Source organism: Chlorocebus sabaeus, chromosome 12 (genome assembly GCF_047675955.1).
Source record: "Chlorocebus sabaeus isolate Y175 chromosome 12, mChlSab1.0.hap1, whole genome shotgun sequence".
NCBI lineage: Eukaryota > Metazoa > Chordata > Mammalia > Primates > Cercopithecidae > Chlorocebus > Chlorocebus sabaeus.
In genome coordinates, this window is record NC_132915.1 from 32,188,154 (window position 1) to 32,205,015 (window position 16,862).

Here is a 16,862-nt window from a genome sequence, read left to right on the forward strand (position 1 = left end):
CAGCCCAGAAGGCTTTGCCTCATGCTCTGCAATTTAGGGAATCTAGACTGAGAAATTGGTGGTAGTTACAGGAATATCAACATGTTTATTGAAATTTTCCTGTGACTCTGTCTTTTCTGGGTTTCCGGAACTTCTCAATTCTAAACCTAAGCCACCACTCTGAGGTTAAAGTGGACATGCCAATACTACTCAGGAAATTAAGTGAAAAGGGAATTTAGGCAGAAGCTCTAAATTCATCAGAATTTTTCTGGTTCAGTGCCAGAAAAGACCAGGGTCTAGTACAGTTAGCCCTCAGTATCTGTGAGTTCTGCATCCAAAGATTCAACCAATAAATCAAAAATATTAAAAACAAAACACCCCATAAAATAACAATATAACAATTTAAAAATACAAATAAAAATACAATATAAAATTATTCATATAGCATTTCAACTGCATTAGATATTAATCTAGAGATTATTTAAAGCATATAGGAGGATGTGCATAGATTATATGAAAATGTCACGCCATTTTATACGAGAAATTTGAGAACCCACAAATTTTAATTTGGGGGGTATGTGTGTGTCCTGAAACCAACCTCCCACAGATACCAAGGGATGAAAATACAATATTTTGAAGAGCTTATTGGTTGGTTGCTTCATCCAATTTAACTGCTTTTTAATGATCTTATCCTCTTTATTTACTTATATTCTTAGCCTGTAAGCAGACATTAAAACAAAGTCATCTGTTTTAGATATTACTATGTCATACAGAGCCTTCTATATAAGCCTTTGGAAAGTCAGTAGTTGCCCCAAATTGGCCCTTCATGGCACTGTCTTAGAGGAAGAGTGAAAGGGTTGGAAGTTCAACTCTAGGAACTTTCTAAAATGCTTTGTGTTCAGTGGCTAGGCAATCCACCAGGCAGAAGTTAATTTCAATGAAATCCTGTAAGTGAAGTATTAATCCATCAAGCCCCTCTTTTTCTTACCCCCTCCCATGCACAGCTGGTGCACTGAGAATATCACCTTATCAACCTGTCCCTAACTTAATGAGTTTGCAAAGGTAATATATAATGCCATTTACCGAATATCTCTGGTTCTCCTTATGGGCAGATGTAGATGTGCATTTCCCTGCTTTGTTGAAATTAGGAGTGACCATATAACTTGCTTTGGCCAACGTAATGTGGTTAGAAGTAATACTGGCCACTTTCAGGTGGAAGATTTAAGAACTAGCTGTGTGATTTGCTAGGTCCTTCTTTTCTCTACAATAGGAAATAGTAATGCTTTTCATGGAGGCTGTTCCATCAGCCTGGGTCCTGGAGTGAGAATGATACAAAGTAGAGAAATAAAGCTCTGTTGGATTAAGCCACTGACATTTAGGGGTTGATTGTTACAGCAGTACAGCCCTGACTCACAAGCCTGGGTAAGCTGTATCTTTGAGGGTCCGATGATTTCTGATTCTGATTCCCCAGGCACGTGTGCAGCATTCCAGAGCTGTGCTGAGACTCTCCAAGAAGTTGCTTACTAAATTTTTACAGCCACCATGTGGTTAAGTGTGCTTACCACAATTTAAAATTAACTTCAAAAAGATCAAGGTCACATGTCGCCATCTTGAAAGGGGCAGAGATGTGCTTTAAGCACAAATATCTTGTTTAGAAAGCCACCTATTGTATTGTACCCTAAAGCCCTCAGCTTCCTTTTCCCCAATTACTCTAAAAATCAGTCTGTGACCAATACTTATTCATAGTCTTCTTGGCTCTCCGGGGGAGCTGTATTTTGCTTTCATACCAAATGAAAGCATTTCCTTTTGCTGACTCTGGCATCTTTCTCTAGTAACCTTTCAGGAAGTAAGTCTACTCAAGCTCAAGATTCTGGCACAGATATACTCCTGCTTCACTCACAGGCAGAAGATCTGTTCAGTGGGTCCCCTTTGGGCTTAAGGGACCAAAGAGATCAGTTAAACCTAGACTCATTTTCTATCACTTTCTCTCTGCCTTTATTACAGGGAATTAGTCTCAGAAATGAGTTACTGTGATATCTAACTTAATGAAACTAGTCTCTATACTATAGTGCATTGAATAGTGTCTACCTCCCCAAAATTCATGTCTATCCAGAACCTGTGAATGTGACCTTATTTGGAAATAGCGTCTTTACAGATGTAATCAAGTTAAGATAAGGTTATAATGAATTAGGGTGGGCCCTAAATCCCATGTGGCTGGTGTCACTATGAAAGGAGAGAAATTTACACAGAAACACGTACTGGGAGAATGCCATGTAACAACAGAGGCAGCAATTGGAACGATGCATCTATAAGCCAAGGAGCACGAAGGACTGCCAGCAACCAGCAGAAGCCAGGAAGAGGTAAGGAAGGATCCTCCCCTAAAGCCGTCAGAGGGAGCACAGCCCTGCAGACATCTTGATTTCAGACTTCTAGCCTCCAGAACAATGAGAGAACAAATTTCAGTTGCACTTAGCTACTAACTTTGTGGTAATTTGTTATGGCAGCCCGGGAAAACTGAATCACACTTCAAAGCCCAAGCTATAGAAAAGCATACATATATATATACTGATACTGCATATATATGCAGATACTGTTTTTCACCATCACATCCTGCTCCCCTCACAATCCAAAAATCACATAGCGAAATGTCAGTTTATCATCCTAGAGCATAAAACAAATGACTTTCTGTCACCCCTAAAATCATCCTGCAGTACAGACTTTGCATACAGACAGACCTGAGTTTGCATGTAGCTCTGCCACGTAGCAGTTGTTTATGCTAAAGCAAGTTAGTTAACTTTCTGTAGCTCCAATCCCTTTATCTATACTATTAACCTAACAATATGTATTGCATTTGTTTCTTGTACAGCGCACAGGGCATTTGCCATTCTTTGGTGCCTCTCAGCATGAGAACTCCTTTCCTATGTTTGGGGAATGCCTCATATTCCAAGGCAGCACCAGCCTCTTGCTAGGGAAGTGAAGGTGTCAGCTAAAGCACAAGCATGACCCAGGCTCTGCCAGGAAGATGTGCTTTGCATGGGAGCTCAGAGTGTGAAGATGTAGGCACTACACGGAATCCACTATGGTGAGGTCATATGGTGGCATCAGTTATCTCCAGATCCCAGAGAATCAGAGGGAAAGTTCTTAGGACAACATTCAAGATTGGTATTTAGTGAAAGCTGTGTACATTGCAGTATCTATGTCTGGCTGCACTGCTGTCTTTCTGAGATCAATTCTGCAACATGATTTTGAAAATTATTCCAGATATGTAGCTTCTAAGACTCATTATCTGAAGTTCCTGTAACCTTTAAGGAAATCCTTTCACTGTATTAATTTCTGATGCTGGCAACTAAGAACTTTGACTAACACACAAAGATTAAATTATATAGGATATGTGAAGCCCCTAGCAGAAATCATAAGTAATTTCTTTTTCTTTCTACTCCCACCCACAGGCTCTGAACAAGGATTCTGCCACCACAGGGTTAACATCTATGCTGGTCAAGAAGTAGAGAGTCAGTAGAAATGGAAGGAAGCAAGCACTTACAGACAGCACTATGTGGCAGATCTAGGCTGTAGCCTTTATTCTGGTCAATGATGAAGGTCAGGCCTCATTAGTGTGTGCAGTGTTTTAAAGTGAGGGAGAATTTCAGAACAGGACTAGAAATGAACTCAAAGGCCTTTGACCAAACTGATGATAAGCACACACTGAAGAAAACTCATATCAGAAGAACTCAGGCTCTGCAATCTGAATATCAGCTGATGGTCTGAACAGGTTGCTTTCCATGTTTGTTGTTATTTATGTTTTCTTTTAAGCTTTCAAATCCCTAAATCCCTTCTGCCTAAGCCAAACTCACATTTGGATGCACTAAGCAGCTGTTGCAACTGGGGATTCTCTCCTTTGTGAAAACACTGATTTAAAAAAATAATAAGCTCTCAGCTCCTGCTCACTCTCACAAGTTTCCAGCAACCGGTGCCCTGACAAATGAAGTGTCAAAACATTTCCAGATTAAAACCCCACAGCTCACACAGCCCCATAACCTCAGCAGGATGGACTTTCCCTGCTTGTGCCCAGTGCACACTTGAAGAAACTAAAAATAGCCAGATGGCAATTAACAGAAACTCCAAGAAGGGGAGATGGGTTGGATTCTAGTGGGGTCAGTTTCCTGGAAGGATTCCAAATGGAATTCTCAGCCAGCAGTGTGCTCTGGCCAAGAAAGGATTTTCATTAAAACTGCATAGAGGAGGCAGAATGAAAAATCAAGATGTGGAAGCTTTAAAGTAATAGCAGAGGTGGAAACCCATGACCATCAATAATAATAATCCTTGCTAATACAGAGTTCATATACACTGTATCATCTTGAACTTGTAAAAGCTCTAGAAAATAGCTACTACTCTTATCATTTTCCTACTTTTATAGATAAGGAAGCCAAAGCCCAGAGACTGTAGACAACCTGCCCAAGATCTCAAGACATACAGGACAAAGGTCTATGGCAGGTATATGGTAAGTGGTCAAGCAGGAGTTTCAACTCAGCTCTCTGGTTCCAGAACTCATGAATGTAACCATCGTGCAAGGCAACCTCATTGTATTCACGGGGATGTTTAAGTAACCAAAATGTTTTTATCCCATCCTTAGGCTGGAGAAACAAAAATCTCCCTTAGCAATTTTAGCCAACCTTCCCATGGGCAATGCCTTTCAGGGATTATGTGTGCAGGCTCCAAAGTTAGACTAAGTGGGTCTTATTCTGGCCTTTTTATTTCTAGTTGTATAAAATCAGGTAAATTATCAACCTTCCTGGGCCTTTATTCTCTCATCTCTAAAAGAGCAATAATATTAGTATTTATCTCATAAAGTTGTGATGAAGATTAAAAGAAACGGTGTGTGGAAAGCCCTTAGCATGGTGCTTGCCCATACTAAGCTGCTCAATAAATAATAGCCATTGTTATTGATCATTCTAAAACCCTGTGCTTTTAGGCAGTCAATTTCAATGCCCTTTTAAATAGTCAATTTCAATGAGAAAGAATGCAAGGATTTAGTGAAAAAGGAGCATCCTCCACAGACTCCCAGGCATTATTCCAGAATGCTCTTCAGTATGATGTAAGCAAACAAAAAAAGGACTAAAAAAGATGGAGTGAGGGGTCCCAACCATCCTGGTTTGTTTGGAACCAGGGGATTCCTGGGAAACTAAAGTAGGGTCAGTTTTCTCCTTCAATTTTCAGAAGGGAGGAAATATTTACTCCCAGGAGAGGGCAGTAATGGAATTAAGAGTGGTCATTTCCCCTCCCTCTTTTTCCCCTTAGCAGGAATGACTCACCTTGATGATGACACTGGGAAATAGGATGGAGGAAGCATAGCACATGCACTTGGGAGGGGTCGGCCTGCCCACTCCCAACCAAGTGTGTGTCCTTGAGTTTCCCATGTGAGAACCTTATGGGGCAGGCTCTGGACTTGTTTGGGAGACCAGTTGTTTGGCATGCAAGTGAGTGGAAAAGTTCGGTTTGGGAGCAGAAGATTTAGGAAACTGCATTTGGCCATAGGTCTGAACCCTGTTCTGCAAACAGCAACAATAACGTTGATACTGTGATTTCTTCCTGACATCTGTGTCTATTTCTAAATTGGTTCAGAACTCAAAGAAGAAAAGGGATATAATTAATTATCAACCATGTGATTAATTATCACCTTCATAACCCCTAACAGATGGATGCCTATTTCATTTCATTGGCAGAGGAAGCTATTTCAGGAAGGCAGGGAAAGGGTATTTTGTAAAATCAAATGAAGTTAGAGCTGGGAGTGACCTTAAAGATAATCTAGTCCAATATCTTCATTGTTATAGATGAAAATATACAAAAATGAAATGGCCAAGTGATACAATCCATGTGAAAAGTCTGTGAAAGACTTTTATAATGTAAGTTATTAGTGTCATTAGTAATTCAGGGAGTGGTTTTTAAAGTTGTAACCAGAATTTAAAATCGATCATAGATAACATAGAAAATAGATTACAGATTAAAACTAAGTCCCTGTACAGAGAGAGAATATTTCCTAAATAAAACTAATGCCTCCAGGAAACATGCTCAAACCATGAAGAAGAAACCAGCAGTTCAGAGTTAAATTTTATTTTAATTGGAAAAAACCTACATTAGGTTGACAAGATTGCTTACTCACAACCTTGAAGACCAGATAAGCTCAAAAATGAACTAGTTTTTCTCCTTTGTCTTCATCCTGCCCATCTATCCTAGCAGATCCTCTTCATTGGGAATGTTTACTTCATAATTGTTAACCAGGCATGTCCCACTGGCAAAGTAAGTTGTTTGCTGGGCACCTCAAGACATACGACATGTAAGACTCTGGCTAAACTCTGCCATTTCTGGTCTCACCTTTGCCTCTTACCCATTACTTTCACCCATCAGAGCACATAGAAGTGGCTTTTAGTAGTGTCCAGTCCTGGGTGGGTTGGAGGAGGCCCACTTCACCCTCTCTCTCTCTCTCTCTCTCTCTTTCTCACTGAATACAGCTGTAACACCTGAACAGAATGCCTCGAGCAACTATTTTAGGACTCCGAAGAGTTAAGAATGTCAGGCAGATTAGGAAATGTATTAGTCCATTCTCACGCTGCTAATAAAGACATACCTGAGACTGGGTAATTTATAAAGGAAAGAGGTTTAATTGACTCACAATTCAACATGGCTAGGGAGGCCTTAGGAAATTTGTAATCATGGCAGAAGGGGAAGCAAACACATCCTTCTTCACATGATGGCAGGAAGGAGAAGTGCCAAGCAAAAGGGGAAAAGCCTTTTATAAAACCATCACATCCCATGAGAATTCATCATTATCCCAAGAACAGCATGAGGGTAACCAACCCATGATTAAATTACCTCCCACCAGGTCCCTCCCAGGACATGTGGGGATTATGGGAACTACAATTCAAGATGAGATTTGGGTGGGGACACAGAGCCAAACCATATCAGGAGATAAGACTGGGATTTGAAATACTACCCAACCAACAGTGAGTTTACTCCTTTTTTCCTCCAGTAAACCCTGGCCTAAAGTCGACACACCAGAAATGGGCACCAGGGTACAAAGAGACGTCCTGAGACACCCTGTAGTTCTGGTTTTAGCAGCGGGAAAGTAAATTCCATATAGTCAGGGTGTGAAAATACTCTGTGTTTCTCTCTTCTCCCCCTCCTCTCTTCCCTCTGTTTCCTTCCTTTTCCTCCCTTCTTCCACATTCTTATCCCCAAGAATCTTGTGGTATTACCAACATCAGCCTGAATTAGACAAAACTATAAGGGAAGGAAACCTTCCTCCCCATTCAGTGGAGTTGTCATTCCCAAGGCTGGGCTGACCCCCAGTGCTTTTTTTCCTCTCTCGGTCTCTCTCTGCTTGGCCAATATGCAGGCAAAGTCATGGAAGTACATGGCAGAGTAAACTTGTTGGCAAGAGACTGAAAAGTGATCACAGGAAACCAAGAAGTATCACGGAAAGGAAGGAGCTTGGCAAAGCATCTCCATACACTTTCATTTATACATTCCTGGGGTCATCCTCAGCCTGTGCATGCATGGATCTGGTACTAATTAGCATACCAAACTTTGAGAACCCTGCCCAGGTGCCAGGCTGACCACTGGGTGACATACATAGTGGACAGATCCAAATAGCACTGCCAAGGCTTTGAAAAATGAATTGACATATGAAACATAGCCCTCAGAAGATTAACTATGGGGAGGGAACTTGCAGCCCAAATCCAACCAAGAAGAATTGGGAAAACCTCAATTCTTATGGGAAAAGATAATCAGCTGAAACTAACACTGCCATGACATAGAAGTCAGAACAATCTGACAAAGACTTTTAAAACAGCTATTATTAAAAAACTTCCAACCAGCAATCATGAACACCGCTAAAACCAATGGAAAATAGAAAGTGTCAGCCAAGACACAGATGACAGAACAAAGTGCCAAATGGAAATTTTGGCATTGAAAAATATGACAACCAAAATAAAAACTTCACTGATGGGCTCAATAGCAGAATGGAGATGACAAAGAATAGAAAGCCATGTGCAAACCAACTTCTAGCTGGGGGCCTATGTATCACTACCTTTCATTCATCTTTTCCTCTGTTTTCATTAAACGTTGTTGTATAACAATACCATACAGTTGTATATACTTGTATGCAGCTGTATAATTGTATTGTATACAACTATAACTACTATTATGCAACAATAGTTAGTGAAAACAGAGGTAAAGATGCAAGAATATTTAGTAACTTAAACCAGAAACAATTTATGAATTTTCTCAATTCTGTGGGAGGGCTGGGCAGTTTCTCTCCTGGTCTTGCTTGGATTTGTTCATTCTTCTGCAGCCAGCAGGAGGGTTGGTTGGACTGGAAGACCAAAGATGGCCTTGCTCACAGGTCTGGCAGCTGTTGGCTGAGGTGCCTCAGTTCTCCATGTGACCTCTGAACTCTAGCAGGCTAGACTCCTTCACAGTATGGTAATCACTGGGTTCCAAGAAATTAAGAGCAAAAGCTATGAGGTTCCTTAGGGCCTAGGCTCTGGAACTCAAACAACATCACCGCTGTCATATTCTATTGGTCAAAGCAGTCACAAAGTCAGCACAGAGATAAGGGGCAAAATATTAGAATGCCTCTTGATGAGAGAAGGAGCTACATGACTATGTATGTGTGGATACAGGGAGGCATGATTATTGGGATAATTATTTCAATATCCACCACAACCTTCCTGGGGAGTAATGCTGCAAAACTCAAAGACCATGGATCTACAATTATTATGTCAGTAGACTAGACTGTGAGGCTTAGAGAAGTTCAGCATTTTGCCTAAGATCACACAGCTAGTTAAGGAGAAAATATGAAACTAGGTCCCATACTGCCAAGTCTTTGGACTAGTACTGTTGCCTCAGAGATAAGCTGTTGAGTGTTTTGAACAGTTTTTCTCTTTAACAGGTAGAAGAACCCTAGACAATAGTTGTATAATGTGCTGGCAACCATTCATCATTCATATCCATTTCACGAGGGAAATAAATGCATGTACTTGTGGAGTCTATGAAAAAACTGAAGTAGAGTGTCTCACGAAGAGCTATTTATTATGTGGCAATAAAGCTCCTAAACTGTTTGATGCACCAAAACAGTATATTCAGTCTCTCGAGTTCCTGACACTCAAAGGTTAATAATTTTAGTGAGATAAATTCACATAACATCAAATTAGCCATTAACTACTTTAAAGTGTACAGTATGGTGTCATTTAATACATTCATTACATTGGGTGACCATTACCTCTATCTAGTTATAAGATATTTTTATCACCCCCAAAGGAAACTCTGTCCCCATTAAGCAGTCACTTCCTATTTCCCTTTCTCCCTCATCCCTGGCAACCACTAGTGCACTTTCTATCTCGATAAATTTATCTATTCTGATGCTTCACATAAATGGAATCACATGATCTTTTGTGAATGGCTTCTTTCACTTAGCATGTTTTTGGGGTTCATCCATGGTGAGGCATTTATCAGCATTGCATCCCTTCTTATGAATAATACAAATGTGAATAATAGTCATAATATTCCATGCGTAAATATACCACATTTTGCTTATATATTCTTCAGTTGATGGGCATTTGGACTGTTTCCACTTTCTGGCTATTTTGAATAACGCTGTTATGAACATTTGTGTACAAGTATTTGTTTGAATGCCTGTTTCAATTCTTTTAGGTGTATAACTAGAAGGGGAATTTCTGGGTCATATGGTAATTCTACTAAAGTTTCATTTTGATTCTGGTCTTGAAAAGGTTTCTGAAATGCATGAGATTCATAACCTGCTGCCGGTATTACCTTGTCTCTAAAGTCAATGTGATTCTGGAGGATGGCTCTGTGGTAAGTGACTGTCCTCACAAAATGTTGCATCATGTTCTGCTGTTGAGAAATGCAGCCATAAAACTACAAGGGAAGGAGAAAAGAGGGGGAGTAAACAACCCACAAAGTCAGCACGATCATGAGCATCTGATTCTGACAGCCACTTTGGTCAAGAAAGACATGATCTTTCACAAACAGAGAAGCTGAGGCTCTGAGAGACACAGTGACTTGGCCATGTTGGCCCTATATGTAAAGCATAGAATTCTAAGTAGATCCCAGACTTCTGACTACATAGATTCAATAGATTCAGGCCTAGATATTGATGAGATAAGTACTCAAGATCCCTTCCTAAATCAGAGGTTATGAGAGAGCACAAATCAAGAGTAATAGACAAGTTGGGATGGTTGACACCTGCAATCCCAGAACTTTGGGAGGTTAAAGTAGGAGGATCACTTGAGCCCAAGAGTTGGAAGCTGCAGTGAGCTATAATCACACCAGTGTGCTCCAGCCTAGGCAATAGAGCGAGACCCTATCAAAAAAAAAAAAAAAAAAATAGAGTCAAGAAAGAAAGGATCCAGGGCCAAAAGGGATGGCCTGCCCTGATGAGCCCCATTAGCCTCAACAGAAAAACAGAACTTGGATAGAAATCCTGGTGGAGATGGAAGTGGGGCAGAAGGTAGTAATCATGGTAATCCTGATGGAAACAGAGGCAAGCCAGTTGGGTGATGTAGTGTATATAAATCCCTGAATACTAGTAAGAAATATTATTGTTGTAATTGGCACCATTTAAGGCCTTTCTATGGGCCAGGTACCATGCTAAGTGCTTCACAGCCTCATCTAATTAAATTAAAGCATCATGACAATCAGATGAATTATGTTTCTCAGATGAGGAAGCTGAGGCTCAGAAAGATCCAGCAACTTGCCCAAGTCCTGACAATGTAATAAGTGGCAGAATGGGGATTTAAATCTATGTAATGCTGATGCTGCTGGTCTGGCGACCACATTTTGAGAACCACTGCAGTATCAATTATCTCCTCTCCACCCACCCTGCCCAGATGTGTTCAGAGGCACACCTTGAAACAAATCAATTTATTCCACAAAGGATAACCCTGCTGACCTGGAAGTACTGTGCAGCAGACGCTTCTTCTGTCCACTGGCTGAACACCGAGTATTCCTTTTTTTGATTTCGGCATATTTTCAAAGTATTTGCAAATGCACTGAATTCTACAAGGATATAAAGCAGATCCATTTCTTCACCTTGGAAGCCATAGAGCTCACCATTGCACTCTGTAAAAAATTCCAACTGTGAAAATATTAGAATATGAAAATGGCATATTCATCCCTGAACACATACATGATAAGAGATGGCAAGGCGGAAATGGGTACTATTCCGAGCTGTGACACCCTTATTTACACTTGTCAGACATATTTGCATTCAGAAATGTCAAGTGAGAGAGCACAAAGAAACACAGGCAGAGACTGGGCTCCAGAAATTCTCCTGGTGCTGCGCTTACAAAGCTCATAGATTTATACTCAGAAAGTGCTCTAGGGAAGGTGATTGTTGATAATAAGAAAAAAATATATATATGAATATAAAAAATAGAATGTATACATACATATACACATATATTTTATATAGACATTCATATAACCTCATTCTATTGTCATGACCATTTTTTCTCTCTCATTTAGTATTACCTAAATGTATAGAGAAAAGGTAAAATAACTGGGGATATTTGAATACAAAGAAATGCTTTGTCATTTGAGGAAAGAATATTGAAGTGAAAGCTCAAAAAATTCCAGAAGTGATATTGCTAATAGATAACACAGTGTTCACAGTGGCCATTTCCTGTGACTTCTGCCTCAGAGATGTCTTGTGAATACTGCCCAGTAGTCTCCACTGTCTGTGGCCTCTTCCCATTCCACCACAGGCACTATGACCAGGTCTCTCCCTTATACTATGGCCTTGGCTGGATCCCTAATGCCCACACACTCTTGGTTCATGATAAGTTCTCTGGCCCCTCACATTCTAGACCCAACCTAGATATTCTAGATGATCCTGTCCGTAACCTGTATGCACTTTCCAGAACCCTCTCCGTGCTGTCTTCCTGCACACATGAGACCTGCCCTATGACCTCCATGCTTCCACCATGCTGAACACTTACAAATTCTCACATCAACCCAGTCCTGGCCAGGAATCTTGGCTTTGAATTCCTCTATTTTTTTTCTGTTAGATTATCCTTTGATGTCAAATTCTATTCGTCCTCCCAGATTCTATTCAACTAGCATTTCTTCACTGCTGTATTCTGGAACATCATAGACAGAATTAGTTGCTGTAATAGAGTGGATCTCAAACTCAGCTCTAGATCAGAATTACTTGGGAAGATTTTTTAACCTACAGGATACTGGACCCTCACCCTACATCTAGTAATTAAATGTTCTAGTGGTAGGGAAAAGGCATCTCTATTTTTAAAAAAGCCTCCGGAGTAAATTCTCCTGTGTAGCCAAGGATGACAAACATCTTTCCAATCTCATGTTCTAAGCTTACCATCATCATTCACACTATACTGAACTTACAGATTTAAAAAAATCACAATCTCTCTACCTAAATCAAGTTTTTGGGAAACTGTTTAGGGGGTGTCTTAGTCCATTTTGTATTACTACATCAGAATACCACAGACTGGGTAGTTTATAAATAACAGTAATTAATTTCTTACAGTTCTGGAGTCTGGGAAGTCCAAGGTTGAGGGACGATATCTGGTGAGGACCTTCTTGCTGTGCCTTACCATGGCAGAAGGCAGAGGGCCTTCTCTGTGCAAGAGCAAGAGCAAGAGACAGAGAGGGTCCCCTTTATAACAACCCACTCTATTGACATTAACCATTACATGAGAGTGGAGCTCTCATGGCTTACTCTGTTGTGGGAAGTCAGGGACCCTGAACGGAGTGACTGACTGAAGCCGTGGCAGAAGAACATAAATTGTGACGATTTCATGGACATTTATTAGTTCCCCAAATTTATACTTTTATAATTTCTTATGACTGTCTTTACTGTAATCTCTGAACATAAATTGTGAAGATTTCATGGACATTTATCACTTCCCCAATCAATACCCTTGTGACTTCCTATGCCTGTCTTTACTTTAATCTCTTAATCCCATCATCTTCTTCGTAAACTGAGGAGGATGAATGTCGCCTCAGGACCCTGTGATGGTTGTGTCAACTGCACAAATTGTTTGTAGAGCATGTGTGTTTGAATATGAAATCTGGGCATCTTGAGAAAAGAACAGGATAACATTGATGTTCAGGGAACAAGGGAGGTAACTTTGAACCGGCCGCCAGTGAGCTGGATGGAACAGAGCCATATTTCTCCTCTTTCAAAAGCAAATAGGAGAAATATCGCTGAATTCTTTTTCTCAGCAAGGAACATCCTTGAGAAAGAGAATGCGCCCTGAGGGTAGGTTTGTAGATGGCCCCCTTAAGGCGTGCCGTCTTTTATGGTCAAGCGAAAAGGATGAAATAAGCCCCGGTCTCCTGTAGCGCTCCCAGGCTTATTAGGATGAGGAAATTCCCGCCTAATAAATTTCGGTCAGACATGTTGTCTGCTCTCAAACCCTGTTTCCTGATACGATGTTATCAATTACAATGTGGGTTGGAAACTTCATTAGCAATTTTAATTTCGCCCCATCTGGTGGTCCTGTGATCTCACCCTGCCTCCATTTGCTTTGTGATATTTTATTACCTTGTGAAGTATGTGATCTCTGTGACCCACACCCTATTCGTGTACTCCCTCCCCTTTTGAAAATTGTTAATAAAAACTTGCTGGTTTTACGACTCGGGGAACATCATGGATCCTGCCGACACGTGATGTCTCCCCCGGACACCCAGCTTTAAATTTCTCTCTCTTGTACTCTTTCTGTTTATTTCTCAAACCGGCGGAGACACCTAGGAAATAGAAAAGAACCCATGTAACCATCCGGAGCAGGTTCTCCCGATATTACTCACTTCTTAAAAGTCATACTTCTTTTTTGTTTTTTTGTTTTGAGTCGAAGTTCACTCTTGTCACTCAGGATGGAGTGCAATGGCATGATCTCAGCTCACTGCAACCTCCACCTCCTGGTTTCGAGCGATTCTCCTGCCTCAGCCTCCCGAGTAGCTGGGATTACAAGCGCCTGCCACCATGCCCAGCTAATTTTTGTGTTTTTAGTAGAGATGGGTTTCACCATATTGGCCAGGCTGGTCTTGAACTCCTGACCTCAGATGATACACCCACCTCAGTCTCCCAAAGTGCTGGGATTATAGGCGTGAGCCACCTTGCCTAGCCAAAGTCACACTTATTAATACTGTCACAATGGCAATTAAATTTTAATATAAGTTTTGCAGGTGACACTTAAACCACAGCAGAAGTTTAAGCCTCATTTATCGCTAGTCTCTAGAACACAGTGCTAATGTAGTAGCCACCCTAACAAATAAGTCTGAAATGTAAATTTAATACATTTGGGAAAATGACCAATGAACTTGGTGAAACTATTTAATTTGAGAAGCAGCCCTGTGAGGCCCTGGGGCCATCCCATGTGGGGACAGATAGTTCGAAAAAAGATCTTGTTGGAAAATAAACATGCAAACACGTGTAACCACTGCCTCTCCTGCACAAGGGAATGCCATCTCCTCGAAAGAACCTCGAGAAGGATAATGGGAGGAGTTCTTGGTGGAAATGTAGATCAGGATTAGATTTACAGTATACCCTGAACAATCACTATTTCACCAATTTGTAAGGGATCATACCAAGTAATTAACCTCACCTCACTAATGTTTCCATGTGGATTTTTAAAAATGAAAACAGAAGGATTCTTTGATTAAAAATGTCTCTTCATTATACAATTTCTGTCAACTCTATCTTTTGCAATTATACCCCTATAAAGGAAAGGATGCAAATGATGGTTTAAAAATAACTACAAAACCAACAAATGAAAAGTATAAAAAATTTAGAAAAATGCAACAAATCAAAAAGAATAAAATACAAAGAACGATTCCATTACAGAAGTGACTAATTATGCTTAACATTTCGGGTATGCTTGTGTGTGTGTAAAAATTCCTCTTACTTATAAAATTACATTGTATTATTTTATAACCAGTAATTTTTATTTAACATATTATGAATAATGTCCTAGGCCATTAAGTAGTCTTCTCTACCTTATTGCTAATGGATATATGATTTCAGCTTAATAATGTGCCATAATTTGACCAATTCCCTGTGGCTAAACTTCCAAGCCTCACTCCAAGTCTACTGTATCAGAATGATAAAACCCAGAATCTGTATCCCTGGTGATTCTGGTAACAAGAAAATTTCAGCCAATAAAGTATGGCAACATTCACATAGTAAGAATATGCTATTACAGTAAAAGCAATGCCATTTCTTCACAGCATCTTCCTACACATAAAAATCAATGTATTGGTTGACATTTCTGTTCTCCTATGATTTTTTTTGACCTTTTCTTTTTCTTTCTTTCTTTTGTTTTCTCTCTCTTTTTTTTTTTTTTTTTTTTTTTTTTTTTTTTTGAGATAGGGTTCACTCTGTCCCCTAGACTGGAGTTCAGTGGCACAATCTCAGCTCACCACAACCTCCGCCTCCTAGGTTCAAGCAATTCTTCTGCTTCAGCCTCTCAGGTAGCTGGGATTATTGCTGTGAGCCACTACCGCCTGGCTAATTTTTGTATTTTTAATAGAGACAGGGTTTCACCATGTTGGCCAGGCTGGTCTTGAACTCCTGACCTCAAATGATTCACTCTTCTCAGCCTCCCAAAGTGCTGGGATTACAAGTGTGAGCCACCACACCCGGCCTTAACCATTTTCTTTTGCAATTAAAAAAAATTGTCTCTTACTTAACCATATAAAATTTAGAAAAGCAGAAAAGCCAAAAAGGAAAAATAATTCCCAGAGATAATCACTGATAACATTTTGGGACTTTCCCAGGAATTTTTATTTACATTTTAACATCTATCTCCATATTATATACAACAATACTATTGTACTCTATTGGTTTACGACCTACTTTTTCACTACTAGCAATATACTGTTAGCTTTCTTCTGTGTCAACACTTTTCATGGAGACTCACTCAATTACACATAAAGCTACAAAGCTCCTTAATTGTCATGTCATTTTGCTCATTTCTCCAGTTTGTTCTCAGAGGCAACATCAGAGACTAAGTAGATCTTAATTTTTCTTAATTTCAACAATGCTTTTGATTATATTCCCTTAAATTCTGGACTCAACTATTTGCTTATAAAATCTGATTGGGAGTCAAAAATATCAAGTGTGTTAAGCTACAATTTCCTATATTTGCGTTTTTCTCTTTTAAAAAGATATTGGACAATATTTACCCGGCTCTAGTTTCCTGGCACCTCTCCAATTCTCTCTGAGTTCTCAGAGATTGCCAGCAGTGGTTTTTGTCACCCATCTGTGAGTTCTTTGAGTCTCTGTTGTTTGGACTTTCAAAGCCTATGGTAAATTAATTTGTTCAACAAATAATCTTTTGAATATTCTCAACAGTTGCAAGTCTCTATCCTTTGGGGGAAATTTGAGCCCTTAATACAACCCAAAATAATGGATGCCCAATTAAGTTAATAGGATATATGGCAAGTTGAAAAATATCATTTTTGGTTAAAAAACAAGATTTTGACTATAAAGTTACACAGCTGGTCTTCTTGTATAGCTCGCCAATTATCTCCAAAAAGAAAATGTAAAAGAGAAGCTTCAATAAAGTTTTGTGTTACACCAGCATCCATGCAATACATAAATAGCCTACAAAATAAGTACTAAGCTGGATGCGTCAGTTCTACTGTTTGATATTTTAAAAATCCAATTTTATTATATTATTAACAGTGTTAGTCTGCTTAGGCTGCCATAATAAAATTCCACAGATTAGGTGGCTTAAACAGAAATTTATTTTCTCAACGTTTTGGAGACTGGGAAGTGCAAGGTCAAGGTGCCAGATGGTTAGGTTCCGGCAAGGGTTCCCTTCCTTGCTTGTAGTTTT

The 16,862-nt window shown here is 39.8% G+C and overlaps 1 protein-coding gene across 1 annotated transcript in view; it reads right to left on the minus strand.

Moving 5' to 3' along the window:
* The window catches only part of LOC103219518 (histone-arginine methyltransferase CARM1-like), a 169,603-nt gene that overhangs the window by 94,906 nt on the left and 57,835 nt on the right, over nucleotides 1–16,862 (minus strand). The window contains exons 3-4 of the mRNA XM_073022222.1: nucleotides 10,946–11,052; nucleotides 9,808–9,912 (exon numbers count right to left, since the gene is read on the minus strand). Of these exons, the coding sequence (XP_072878323.1) occupies nucleotides 9,808–9,912; nucleotides 10,946–11,052 (212 nt within the window). The remainder of the gene's footprint in view (nucleotides 1–9,807; nucleotides 9,913–10,945; nucleotides 11,053–16,862) is intronic.